General features: G+C 35.8%; 1 protein-coding gene across 1 annotated transcript; it reads right to left on the reverse strand.

Annotated features, from left to right (window-relative positions):
- Nucleotides 1-6901: 6901 nt before the first annotated feature.
- Nucleotides 6902-13790, reverse strand: LOC118741106 (neural cell adhesion molecule 1-A-like). Its single transcript, XM_036472941.1, has 3 exons — nt 13257-13790; nt 12577-12895; nt 6902-7379 (listed from the first exon to the last, which is right to left on the reverse strand). The coding sequence occupies exons 1-3, from the start codon at nt 13738-13740 to the stop codon at nt 7349-7351; spliced, it is 834 nt and encodes a 277-aa protein (XP_036328834.1). The 5' UTR covers nt 13741-13790; the 3' UTR covers nt 6902-7348.
- Between the last annotated feature and the right edge of the window lie 202 nt (nt 13791-13992).

Below are 13992 nucleotides of genomic sequence, written 5' to 3' on the forward strand. Positions count from 1 at the left end.
GGGGGGGCGCAGCTTGGCGCTGTTGCACTGCATGCATTTACATATTTTATTTTATTGTATGCGGCAGCGATTTCCTCGAAATTCGTTTGAATTCCATTTTTAATTTTTTTTCTTTATTTTTTTGCTGAGGCTGGTTGGTTTGCCGGTTGTTTGGCGCTGCTGCGTCAAGCTGACTACTTTTCACCGCAGATTTCTGTGCAGTGGTGCTAGCTACCGATTTTACATATTATTTTTATGCGCCGGCCATCGTCCATCAGCCGCCCAATGTCCAACCGCTGACTGCGGATAATACCCTGTCCGGATGTTTGTGGGTGAAAAGGCGCATATTAACTGCTGTACTGTGCGGCTGAACGCAATTAAATCGAAATATGTTGGCATGTGCACCAAAAAAAAATATATTGAAATTGCAATAAAATAAAAGCAACATGGAAAAATAAACATTGTAAAACCAAAAAATAAATAAAGCATTAAAGTAAAATAAATCGTGAAACCAACTTAAAATTGTTAAGAATCATTGCGTCACCAATTCGCCTACCTCGCATTTATCTACACTTCACATATTTTATTACCAATTTTCCATCGCAATCACCGCAAGCCAAATACCAACTAAATAAAGTGGCGAATGCACAGCAGCATTCGCATCCACTTGCTGGTACGTATTTATGTCCATTAGGATGGTCCAAAAATATATGTTTATGTTATGTTCTCAACCCCTAGGATTTTTTTAATGGAAAAAAGGAATACCCGTATTTTTTTATATTAAAGAAATTATATTTAGAACTGCCTCAAAGACCACGAAGTTTTCCATTTATTTTATAAAAGCGAAAAACACATTTTCGTAGAAATGGTATAGAATTCTACAAAATTAATATTTTTAGATCGGAAGACTATGTGTCTCTTCAGGAGACTTCCAATAATAATAACCAATGGTTTATATTACCAGTTTTTAATACTAACGATTTTTTTATTATGGGTGTTTTAGAGGAACCTATAAAATATATTATAAAAATGGTTAAACAAAAAACTTGCTATTGTTATTGACAGTCGCCTAAAGAGAAACAGAGCTTTCTGATCGACAATTATTAATTTTTAAGAATCTATACCATTTCTAAGAAAAAGTTTTTTTCCCATATAAAATACATGTAAAACTTCATTGGCTTTGAGGCCGTTCTAAATATAACTTTTTAATAACAAAAAACATTTTAAACTTTTTTCCGCATGTATTTTTGGGTCACCCTAATTTACATACATACATACATACATACACGGCAGTGAAATAGCCGAACTAGTTAGCGAGTATTCCAATTCAGTTACCGACGCGTGAATAAACCGGTTTGTTGATACTGGGCCTGACTACCTCGTAATCTGGAAAAACTTCATTAATTAACTGTACTAAGCGACAACTATCTGCAAAGTTTACACAGCGAAAAAGTCACCTTACGAATTTAAATAAAAGTAAGAAAGCATTTCAAAACTACAGAGCTGTATTTATGATACAAGTTACACAATCGCGAAATGATTTCGGACCCCTCACTTAACTGGAAGCTTAACCTCGTGCAAGTCGGGTCTCGATTGTCCTCTAAGCAGCCGAATGAATGTATTTACATTTATGGGGAATGAAGTTTTCTCAAGCAGCTTTTAAAATTTATCTGCCCTTTAAACCCGAAGTGCCAGAAGGAGGACATTCCCTCAGTCGAAGTTCATTTACAAAGGGAAAACAAAGGGACTGGGGAAAATACATATCCCAAATTGATTAATTTGCTAACGATTAATCCTATTTTCTATAGCGGTCTTCTGGGAACTGAAGAGAAAGGCCATTCCGATAAAATACCATTTTATAAAGTCTTTTTTATGATACAGAATGCTACTCACCGACTACATTATTCATTCTATTTTTTCTACGCAACATGAAACATGGTACAGAGGATTGCTCTTTCACATTGAATGATTTGCTAGTTAGAGTCGCCTTGTCTCGACGAAAAACTCTTTCGAGCCCTTCAAGTCAGAGGGACCTAAACTATCAGTTTTCCTCATCTTTGCTTAAAAAGCTGGTGTGACTTACATATTTATTTAAAACGTGATTCTTCCAAATCATCTCTCAAGAGCCCAACAAGTATAAGCCAAGGGTCGGTCGGTCGAGACCACCATGCAGACGATAGTTCGATTTCAAAGTTTACAAAAAAGAACTAACTCTGATTATTAACTCGTTATTTAATAGATTTTGAATTCGAAGTAATTTAAAATTATTGTGTTCAAACTAATTTAACAAGGATGGATGCTCGCTGACCGTCGTTTATATCAGAACTAAACCTTTTCAAATTGCTACTATAGTATGAAGGCTGGAGCAAGTAATGCGGACCGCCCTAATTGGATTCAAAGGTGCACTTATGTAGGACCATTCCCGCTGCGGCACTTAAAATCGAGTTCAAAATATTGCCCATTGACATCGTACGTAAGGTTGCTGTCACACTTCCTCTAAATGTTTATCAGCTCATAGTTGCCTTATAAGCCCAAATACGAACTTCAATAACATCGAAAGATCAGGTATAGCCAACAGGGATTTCTTTAGAAATTGCGGGAATAAAAATAAACAACAACAGCCATTTAAATCAGAAACTATCCAAGGTAGTTTTTTAACTCTTCCGAACTCGGTAGTTGGCTCAAAATAACTAGTGGTCAGGGATGCACGTATATATACATTTAAATATAACGTTTCTTCTACTTTTTGTTCGCTGCACTATGTCCATGGCTTTGTAAAACTCATACAGCTCATCGTTCTATCGTCTAAAGCCCTCGCCATAGAAAACGTGGAAAGGCCCGAAAATCGTCCGAAAGATCTTTCTCTCGAATACCCCAAGAGCCGCCTCATCGGATATGGTCATTGAAGACATGATGAGTCACTTATAGAGAGGACTTCATTTCTAAATTGCCTACTCAAACCAAAGTAGTACTTGCTGGTAAGAGTGATTCTGATCTTAAGGAGATATTCTACGACCTGGTTCAGTCGAAAAACAAACTGGTAGTAAGCTAGCGCAAAAATATTAGATTTGACTTCCGGGTACATTCATATGCGCGTACAGAAACATACGAAAATACGAACCATTGTATTTACATAAGTTTAATGCGCGCCACTGACTGCAGTGATTGGGTCATTTATTGTTTGCTGCTGCAATTCACTGGCGGATTTGGGGTTTTGCTCAATCCAAAGCAGCTTTATTTCGCTCCTCGCACCCTCATGCAGTCACCCTTATCTATTTCACTCTCAACTCCTACTCTCGCTCCATCATTCTCCCCCTCATTGTCTCTCCTTGGTACAACACCCACTCTGGTGTACAATGCGCGCCAATGACGTTTTCAGTTTTCAATCTCCAATTGTAATTACCTTTTATGTTTGTATTGCATTGCGGCAGCATACTTACCTACATACATACATATGTACATGCGGAATACCCAACGTTGGTCTTTGATGTTTTTATCCAGTGGTTTTATTTATTTATTTATTTTACATTTACATACATTTTTCGTTCGTTCTTGTGGGCTGACATTTAATGCGCGAATTTATTTTTGTAATACATTTTTAATACAGCGTACATTAATTTGCCAGCTTCAACAATTAACGGAACCTCTGCAGTTGGAATGCATACATATGTATTACATACATACATATCTTCTGGCAGAATAGGTTAGTATGTTATACGGTTACCTATATAGTATTCTGTGGTTAAAACGCTTGCAGGAATTTATGTTCACCATGATATGCCACGAGGGCGCCAACGGGAAAATTACTGCGTTCAAAAATTGGATAGCGACTTATTAAAATAGGGTAAAGCCAACTAATACATAAATATAACTGATTGCCTCATCTGTCATCAACGTGGAAAGATACTGCAAAGTGATGCGAGGACTGAAAATTTGAGTTATATTGGCTGTGTCTAAGACAGAAAAATTGACAACGATTTGCCACTGACCCTTACCGTTGACGTCGACTGCTGTCGGTATCGCTGAACGATCGGCAGGGGCCCAGGTTTATCGCCCGATGGCTCGCGGCAGTGGAAAGACTGCTGGCGACCTCTGGTGGATAATTTGGGTAAAACCTCCTTTGAGAAGTTAAACCGCCTTTCGTCAACTGTAAGATATCCACTTATCGTAAAAACTGGCACCAAATTTTTTAGCACATATTCACTGGCTACAATTCTGCAATCACCGTAAAATTCGTACCTGTGACACGCAACAAACACCGGCCGTCAGCTAATTTCGCTCTCAAAGTAAAATGCATAGGAACGATACGCAACCTGACGCTGAAAGTTTTACCATCGCCTGCGAAGCGAAATCTGTTGACGTATTTGAGAGTTGAGAGCTGAAGCGCCCACAGAAAGCTCAACCGTGCTTGTAGTGCACGTAAAAGTAGAATAAGGTTCGAAACATCCTACAGGATGCTTATCAAACAATCAGCCAATTCAAAGGGCGGAAACGTCTGGTCAAGTTTGTCGATTAACCCGCAATCCGTATACCGTGCAGATGCTTTGAAAGACCCGAGAATATTCCAATTGTAACAAAGGCTCTCATCAGTACGCTCTAAGTTCGCTTAAAAGAATTTTTTTAAATTTGAAAGAAATTCTTCTACCGTGGCCAGGGACATTATTCGAAGAAGAAGTCTCCCTCCCACCAAAAATCCAACATTTGTGGCTCCACCAGAGTTGGTTAGCGCATCTCACTCATTAGCAAGAGTTTGAATTTATTATAATCCTAAAACTTTTTTAATTCATATCGCCGTTCTTGCTTTATTAGCTGTGCTCATGAAATGTGTTCTAATTTTGCAAATTAGCCACTGGCATCGAGAACTCTTGGACTAAAGTCGCGTCGTAGATGACTCGCTCTCATTTGAGGGTGAGCTAGACTGCGGTTGCTTTACTTGTGTGAAGATTTATTTGAGTGGCCTTCAGTTTAAGACTCTGGGTAATTCCCACGACTGGATATTGTTTCCAGGTCATCCTTCATTATGTCAGTTGGGATTCAGGAGGCATTCGGGACAATTTTAAGTCCCAAATTCTTATCAACCTCACCCACCTGGCGGATGTTTTCCTTCTTTTTGTCCAGTTGCGGTTTTATGAGGTGAAGATACACACTACCACTGTTTTGCGAAGCTTTCATGGAGATCAAGTATACGATGTTCTTTTTCCGCTGTTGATTTGGAGTATGCAATTTTGGCCACCCCAAAAATTCGCTGATTTTGCCACATTCCACACCCTCGAACCACTAGGTGTAGATCCGGATTTCGCCGTTGCAGAAGAAGATATACTTGGATTTTCAGCACTTTCGCTTTCGGTTTGAACGGAATGCGGTTGCGGTCAACTATCCGAAGGAGGCCCCCCGGAGGAGGTCCCAAACTGTTTTCACATATTCTTCATCCACAGTAGCGAATGGACGACTTTATATTTTGCTATATATTATTTTAATTAAAGATTTTTAAGGAAATTTAAACTAGACATATTTTTATCAAAATGGCTGAAACCTATTAAAATAATAAAGCTTTAGTAAAGTGGTATTACCAAATTTTGAAAAGATGCACCTATTAATATAATAATTAATATATATTAATTAGTAAGTACAAAATATTCAAAAGATGTATTAAATAAAAAGCATTTGATAATTTTCTTATCTACAAAATGTTTGGTTTAGGGTTGTCACCTATAGAAATATCTAGTTTTTAGTGAACTAGTCAGTATAAGGCATTGAAAATAATTCAAAACTTGAATTGAGTTGCCACCTATTGAAATAAGAATTAATATTTAGTAAGTTGTTAAAAAAAAAAATTAAAGATATAAGGAAACGCGCTTAAGAACTTTAAACCAACATACCTTTAATTTTACAATGAAAACATTTTCAAAAAATTTTAACTAGTCAAACTTCATTCAAAAGAGCTGCCATCTTTCAAAATAATTAAGGTTTAGTAAAATGGTAATACAACAATTTTTAAAGATGTAAAAAAGCGTTTATGCAAAGTATTTTTGTTTCCTTAATCCCTATCACAACATCAAATGCTTTCTTTGTAAAGTGGGCTGATTTTTTCAAAATAAGTTTTTTAAGATTTTTCACATTTGACACTACCTAAAGTAGGGAAGTACACACCAAAAAATTTTGGGCTGGGCCACTTCCTCTCTCATGGCCTCAAATATACACATTTGAATATTCTTTAGACAAATATTTAATTCATTTACCTTTGAAAAAAGCGCGCGATAAGTGGACTGGAGTTATAAGAAAATAAATTAAATTGTCATCGGAAAACCGATACCTTACCTACTTTCTAAATACCATCAAAAATATATCAACTAACACCCACATTCATAAAAAATAAATAATCCTTCATAAATCGAAAATTATTTTGAAAATCTCACTTCGTAAAGCTCTTTCGAGAGAACGAAAAATGACACTGAAGATGGCACAACGCCGAAACCGGTTTGTCTCCAAACCAAATTTGACAAGGGATGACGGAAAATCGTTCCACATTACATCACACTCCTACCCTGTCGGAAACACCAACAACGAAAATGAGACTCTTTAAACCTATTTAATTTTTTTAAGAGTGAGGCCACAAGGGTTTTGGGAAGGAGTAAGAACACAAAAAATTAATTGTGAGTAGGGTTGCCACCTGTATTAAATAATATTTAATACTAAGTAAATTGGTGCATGGTGTTGCCACCTCTAAACTACTTAATTGGAGCTTTTTGTAACCACTTTTTGGTTTGCAGTTCGCCACGCACTCAACACCGTACCTATACACCTTTTTTTTAGCCTCTATTGTTGGCTTCCCATAAAATATATATAATATATATAATTTGTTGCAAGCGCAACATGACTCGCGCGCCACTGCAGAGGAAAGCAAATAAAAGCAACAAAATAATATTTTACATTTATACAAATATTTTATTTCAATTTATTTCCTTTTCGTTACACAATGGCTGGACATTTTTCAACTGAATATACAATGCTATTATTTAATGTATGTACATGAACATGGTCATCATGTTTGTTTGTTTGTTTGCTTGTTTGTTTGTTTGAATGCGAGTTAATTATGCGCTTAGATTTTGTGTTGGTCTGCAGAAAACATTTTCGGGGTTTCATCCTTTTTGATTTTAATTGATGCATACATATGTACATACATATACGTTTATATACATATGTATGTTATAATTCATTTGTTTGATATTTTATTAAAATTTTTGGCACGAAATGCAATTTGGTATGTAGATGTATTCTATAATTTGGTTTTCAAAATTTTCCGGCTCCGTTCTGTATTTGCGCTGCTGAAATTTGTATGTATTTGAGTATTGATGGCAATGCCTTATAATTATGTTAGTTCGTAGATAGCGTTGAAATTTCTAAATTAATACAAATACGTATAAATATATTCAGTTACAAACATTTTGTTACAATTTTCTAAATGTAAACACACACATTTGCGTTGTACAAGCATATCATAAAATTTTATATATATATGGTATATATTCGAGTGGGGCTATGATTTTTTTTGGCACATAACAACAATTAGTGTTCAAAACAGTTGGACTGCACATCGCTAATAAGGAGTACGGCATACAAATATGTATTTACATTTACAATAATAGCTGTACTATATATGTACATACATATGTATATGTAAGTGTACTAAGTATAAATGGAGTTGAATGCTTCTCTATAATAAAATGCATTAAATCCTAAAGCCCTCTACATTTGGTTGTGTAAGTTTTATTATTGTTGCTGCGATTGTTGTTTTGTTTATTTACTCATAGCTAACATTTGAAATTCGCAATATATCAATTTCATTTTCAGTTTTATTTTATACGTGCAAACATAAATTTTTATCGCAATCTGAATAATTGAGTCAGTGTATTATCTAATTAAAATATATAATTTTTCAACACTTTTGGATTAGTTATTTAAATTTTATGTATGTATATGCTTCAACATTTTATTAAAATTTTATTTATTTTTCCGCATTGATGTAGCTGAATGGGAGATTGGTGTTCAAACGATCGTATTAATTTCTCTACAAATATTTATTTCACACCTAAATTTTTAACCAATTTACATATTTATCAACAATTAGCCATTTATTTCATATAAATGTAAACAAAAAACAAGTAAGAAAGGCTAAGTTCGGGCGGAGCCGAACATTAAATACCCGGCGCAAGTATTAGATATATGTTTTTTCACCCTTCCGAAACCTTCCGCTAGATGGTAAGCCGAGTTGTAACAATTTTGAGTAAATTAGCGTCCTTCAATTTCGAAATATTGAAGTTTCAAGCATTTCTTAAATTTACCGTTATATGAGAATCGGCCGTTATATTAGTCCGATTTCAATAATTTTCAACGTTTTGCTTACACGTGGCAAGTACAATAACCATACCGAGTTTGGTACAAATTGGTAGAACGGTTACCGGTATACTTATATGTGATCACAAGTGGGCGGTGCCACTCCCATTTTCCAAAATTTTACCATAAACGTATTTCTTGGTAAAGAATTGTTGCAAGCATCAATTTTGAAAAAATTAGCTTCAATATTTAATGATTTATCGAAGATTTTGTATTTCTCTAAATTACCGTTATATGGGATGTGGGCGTGGTTATTGTCCGATTTTAAAAAGTTTCGGCGGTTTTTTATGCTGTACCAAGGCCAACAACTGTGCCAAGTTTGGAAGAAATTGGTGCAGCGGTTACCAAGATATACACATGTAACCATAAGTGGGCGTGGCTACGCCCATTTTCCAAAACTTTATAATATTCTTATTTTTCGTCTAAAAATTATTGTAAATATCAATTTTGAGTGAATTATCTCCAGTAGTTACTAAAATATCGCAGTTTTCGTATTTCTGGAAATTACCGTTATATGGGAAGTGGGCGTGGTTAAAGTCCGATTTCGCCCATTTTCAATACCAACCTACCTTGGATTAAGGGAAACCTACATACCAAATTTCGTTGAGATATCTCAATTTTTGCTCGAGTTATCGTGTACACGGACAGACGGACAGACGGACAGACGGACAGACGGACAGACGGACAGACGGACGGACGGACGGACAGACAGACATGGCTTAATCGATTTCTTTTTTCATCCTGATCATTTATGTATACATTTGTCTATATCTATCTCGATTCGTTTTGGCTGTTACAAACAACCGTTATGTGAACAAAATTAATATACCCTTGTGCACAGTGCGCTCGGGTATAAAAATGTTGCACAGAATTTAACAGAAGAATGCTCTTTTCTATTGTACATAAATATTATGAAGTAAAATGATCGGAGCTCAAGGGGGTTTCCAGTTACAAGGAGGGGGTCTTTATTAGAGCAACAGAAGCTAAATGAAAAATTCTTAGAATTTTTGTCTGTCTATCTATCTGTATGTTTCTACACGCATCACTCGAAAACTAAAAAATAAAATCTAATTAAATTGTCAACGATGTAGTCTAAATTAAAATATGGAAGCGTTGCCAGCTGTTTGAAAATTGCAGTTTAGGTAAATTGATCAGACAAATTAAATATGACAATATGGCTGTTAAAAGAAAGAAGTTTAACAAGGTTCACAAACGAACAAATTTTTGCAGGAGGTTGCCATCTATTTTAAATTTGAATTTAATATAATTAATAATTAAATATTGCAATATGGATATCAAATTAAGGAGGTTTAGGAGACTTTACCGCCGAAAATATTTTTGAGGGGTTGCCACCTGTTTGAAAAATTTCATTTTTTAAATTGATAAAATAAATTAACATTATTTATATCTCCCTTCATAAAGCTCTTTAAGTCTATTCTATTTTTTATGAATGAGGCCATAAGAGTTTTGGGAGGGAGTAACAACACAAAAATACTTTTCTGGCGCAGTGTTGCACGCCGGGTATTTGCTAGTTCTATATATACTAAATGTGCATCTCTAAACACACTCGCCTAGCCATGTTTTTTGTGCATCAAAACTGCCGCGGACAACTTTACCCATCCTAATGTTGACCAACCCTTGCTTACTGAACTGTACTAAATCCTGCTCAAGGACATACATAAGTGAGCAATAAGTAAAACACCGTGTACCACAGTATTTGTTTCGCTGCGGAAGAGCTGGTTGGCTACTGAAACCAACGCAAAAACAACGGCATTCTAAATTAAAGACATAGAATCAACGCCCATTGTTAAGTATAGAAATAGTAAATCCATTATTATTTTTTATATGAATCGCAACATAACTGACCCATTTATGATTCACGGGATTACCAAAAGATAAGGATTTCCTGTAAAATAAATTCGCCTGTTCTAGTATTTTGCCATTAACCCTGTTTTGAAAGCCCCACAGAAATTTGGTGGGAAGACAACCATAAGTCTGTGAAACGTATCATGATTTGCTTGCCATAATTTTATGGTAATAAAAATTTTATGGAATTTTTTTCTTAGAAGATATCGAGCCCTAACCGCCAAAAAGACATAAACAACAGTTTTTTCAAAACTTTCCTTTTAATGCAGAAATGTTCTGCAGCATTTAGATGCATTTCTGCAACAAAAATAAAATTTAAAAAAAATTTCGCTTACGTCTTTTTGGCGGTTAGGGATCGATTCGGAAATAGAGAGCGAAAAGAGAGCGTCTCGCAGACATAGGTTATCAAAGCTGGGTAAGGAAAAGGCTTTTCCGCGAAATTTACCTGTAGTGAAATTACCTTCATAATGGTAAAAATCTATCGAACAAAGCGGCGTTTATTTTACGTAGATCAGGGCATCTTAACTTTGCTAAATAAAGTATTGAATTATAAGCAAACATTACGAATTTATTTTTATTGCACTGGTTTTTAAATAGATGTAGGCTGACCAATGTTGTCAGATTCACAGATTTAACTATGAATTACAGTTTTTTTTAGAAAAGGTTACAGTTTTTTAAATTTCCTCATAAAACAAATACCCGTTTTTTTTGGAATTTCAGTTTGGAATGAATAAATTAAAACTATTATTTCATTTGTGTTTACACTTTTGAAACAAATGGTTTCAGCTGTCTTTTGGATTCCAGTCACATGAGCAAATGTGGAAAGAATATTTTCCAAAATCAATTTGGATAAAGCAAAAATTTAAAATTCCAGTACTATCTGGTATTTTAAGATCTTAAATAAACAAAAAATTCTTGAGATTATACTAAATTTGAAGTAGCGAATCAAATGTATAAGCAAATTAACAAAGAAATTTATAAAAAATATGACCCTTAATTTCCTTAAAAACAAAATGTGATTCAAGTGCTGCAGTTATAAAGTCTGTTTTTGTTTAGTTAAGTGTAACTTAAATTGCGAATGTTATTTTATTCAAAGTTAATTGAATTATGTTAATTATATTTAGTAAAATTTAAATACATTTCGGTAGTTGGGTTAGCTTAAAAGCAAATACCACTTTTTTGTCGGCCGTAGATTTTATAACTCTAACGCTACAGTTTTTTGTTTGAAAATACAGTTTTTTTTGGAAATTTACAGTTTTTGAAAAAAATCTGGCAACACTGATTGTGACTCACAAAATAATAATGTTTTCAAATTCCATATCTTTTGGAACAAATTATTCAACCACTTATAAAAAATAAGTCCGCCATAGACGAAACTTTTTTTGGCATATTTGAAAACTAAAAGTTGTTATACTATATACATTAGGGTGATCCTTAAAAAATCAAATGAGCAATTTTTTCAGTCTCATCCCTTCAATCGGTAATACCACGGTCACAGATATCAGATACAAATTTTGGTCCCGATTGGAGACGGTTAAGGCAGGGGGCCAAAGTTCAGATTCCTCTATAGAGACTCAAAAAATTAAAATCAATTTTTTTGCCAACTCATACCCAAAATCGATACTGGCGTAGTCGAAGACATCACATATAAATTTTGGTCCCAGTTGGAGTCGGTTATGGCGTGCCGCAATGGGGTCAGAGCCAGACGCTCCATGGAGACTCAAAAAAATTAATAATATTTTTTTCATCGATCGATACTACTGAAGTCGAAGATATCACATACGGAGCCACACCTTAACCGCCTCCAATCGGGGCCAAATTTATATGTTATATCTTGGACTATAGTGAGATCGACGTAGGGGTTGAGGCTTAGGCAATCTGATGTAAAAATTTGCTTCCTTCATTTAAGGACCGCCCTAATATATATATGTATATCTTCATAAACGTCGACTTTTTTTTACGACTGGCATTAATAATGCAATTATTTTCACACGCATTTTTATTGAAATCAATTCCACATTTCAAATAAACATAAAAACTAAAAAAAAATATGAAAAACTATGTAATATTAAACTACATTGGTTATTTGAAATTTTGGTTTAATAACAATATAAATAGGTATCTGGTTAATTAATCTTGTTTTTGTTTCTATTTTCATTTCTTCTTATTTCACTTAAATTAAATTAAATATTTCAAACTCTTTAATCCTTAGCGCTAATCAATAATTTTTCACTATTATGAAACCCATGCCACCCTCTCTCTCAACCATCAACCATCCCCACCTCTTCTACGCTGCTTCTAGACTTTATCAGTAGATACCCCTACATACATACATACATATCTAAATAGTTGCAATTCCACCAGCTTGCGCACGCTTCACCAACGCACGCCTGCAGCGCGACGTAGCTTGTTATACTGGCAACTGGTTGGAGCCCGAATGACAATTCCTTGCACAACAACAACGCCACCAGCGATATGCACAACAATTGTGCGCCGCTCAAATGCGCCAAGCGCGTCGACGATGATGGCGGCTCATTGGAGATTGTACGAAATTTTTCGATTTTTGTCCAATCGCTGAAACCGGCGAGATTTTTAGTTGCAGCGCGCATGAAATAGGTGGTGTTGGCTTCCAAATTGTTGATGAGAAAAGTTGCGCCTGCAATGGAATAAACGAGAATAAGTATGTAAGTAGTGGAGTGAGCAGAGTAAGTGAAGTTCGCAATAATAGATATGCAGCTAAGCAGTAGGCAGGGATTTATTGCTAAGCGACTGTTGTAAAGCAAGACGCCCAACGCAATTCAGCGATAATTTCCGCAAAATGCTTAGCGCCTCAAAATTTTCACGCTTACACTTTATTAACATAAGGGAATTCGCCCACTAAGCACTAACAAAGCCTTTTGCTACAACTACTTTCTAAAGCAAAACCTTCAATCATTCATTTCCTTCTACACCCCATAGATGCCGGGCAACCGCATCCATTCTCCCTTCTCCCCCGCCCACTTCACCACTTGACTTACCATCTTCGAATGGAAAATCTCTGCGCTTAGCATTCGTCCATTTGCCTGCATCTGATTTGAATTCATATTCCGTCATATACTCAATACGAAATCCAATCACCTCCATCAATTTACGCACCGGTGAAGTGCGCACCGAACCCACATCCACATCGAACGTATTCGAATTGAAGCCGCGCAACTGCAACACCGTTGGTGGTGGTGGCTTCACACCGCGCTCCAATACGGTACTGCGTTCAATGGCACCCAGATTGTTCTCCGCTAGGCAGCGATACGTGTCGAATACGCTATCGTCGCGCGCTTGAATCGTCAAATTGGATGCATAATAATCCGTCTCGAAGCTGTAGTGTTTGTCGTTGCGCAAACGTTTCTTGTTGCTATTCTTGTACCAGGTAAAATTGGCTGGCGGCTCAGCGATGGCCTGACACGGTATGGACACGCTGCCATTGACGTACACATACTGCAGTGAAATATGATGGTTGTGCATCCAGAATGGCTTATCTGCAACAATGCCAAATAAGCAGGTGTGGTTATTGTATGTGTATGTGTGTGAGGACTACATCCCACTGGGAAAATAGGTAAGCACCTTACGAGGTAAGCCATGTTTTTTTTCAGTTTTTAGTACCAAAATTGTCATCATGGCCAATGTCAGCTACTAGTAAAGCACAAAATGAACACCTCCAACGACACATTACGTTGTCAGTTGCAAAGTAACGTGCAGCCGAAGTTATCTCCAAGC

This window comes from Rhagoletis pomonella, unplaced genomic scaffold (genome assembly GCF_013731165.1).
Source record: "Rhagoletis pomonella isolate Grant_MI unplaced genomic scaffold, Rhpom_1.0 Rhpom_scaffold_00006, whole genome shotgun sequence".
NCBI lineage: Eukaryota > Metazoa > Arthropoda > Insecta > Diptera > Tephritidae > Rhagoletis > Rhagoletis pomonella.

What these genes read in the sequence shown, in the direction of transcription:
- LOC118741106 (XM_036472941.1), bottom strand. Translation starts at nt 13,740, where the DNA reads ATGCACAACCATCATATTTCACTGCAGTATGTGTACGTCAATGGCAGC. An exon ending in AGATTTTCCATTCGAAGATG is followed by an intron (nt 12,896 to 13,256) that starts GTAAGTCAAGTG and finishes ATTCCATTGCAG; the next exon opens with GCGCAACTTTTCTCATCAAC. An exon ending in AATTGCAACTATTTAGATAT is followed by an intron (nt 7,380 to 12,576) that starts GTATGTATGTAT and finishes GTATTAATTTAG; the next exon opens with AAATTTCAACGCTATCTACG.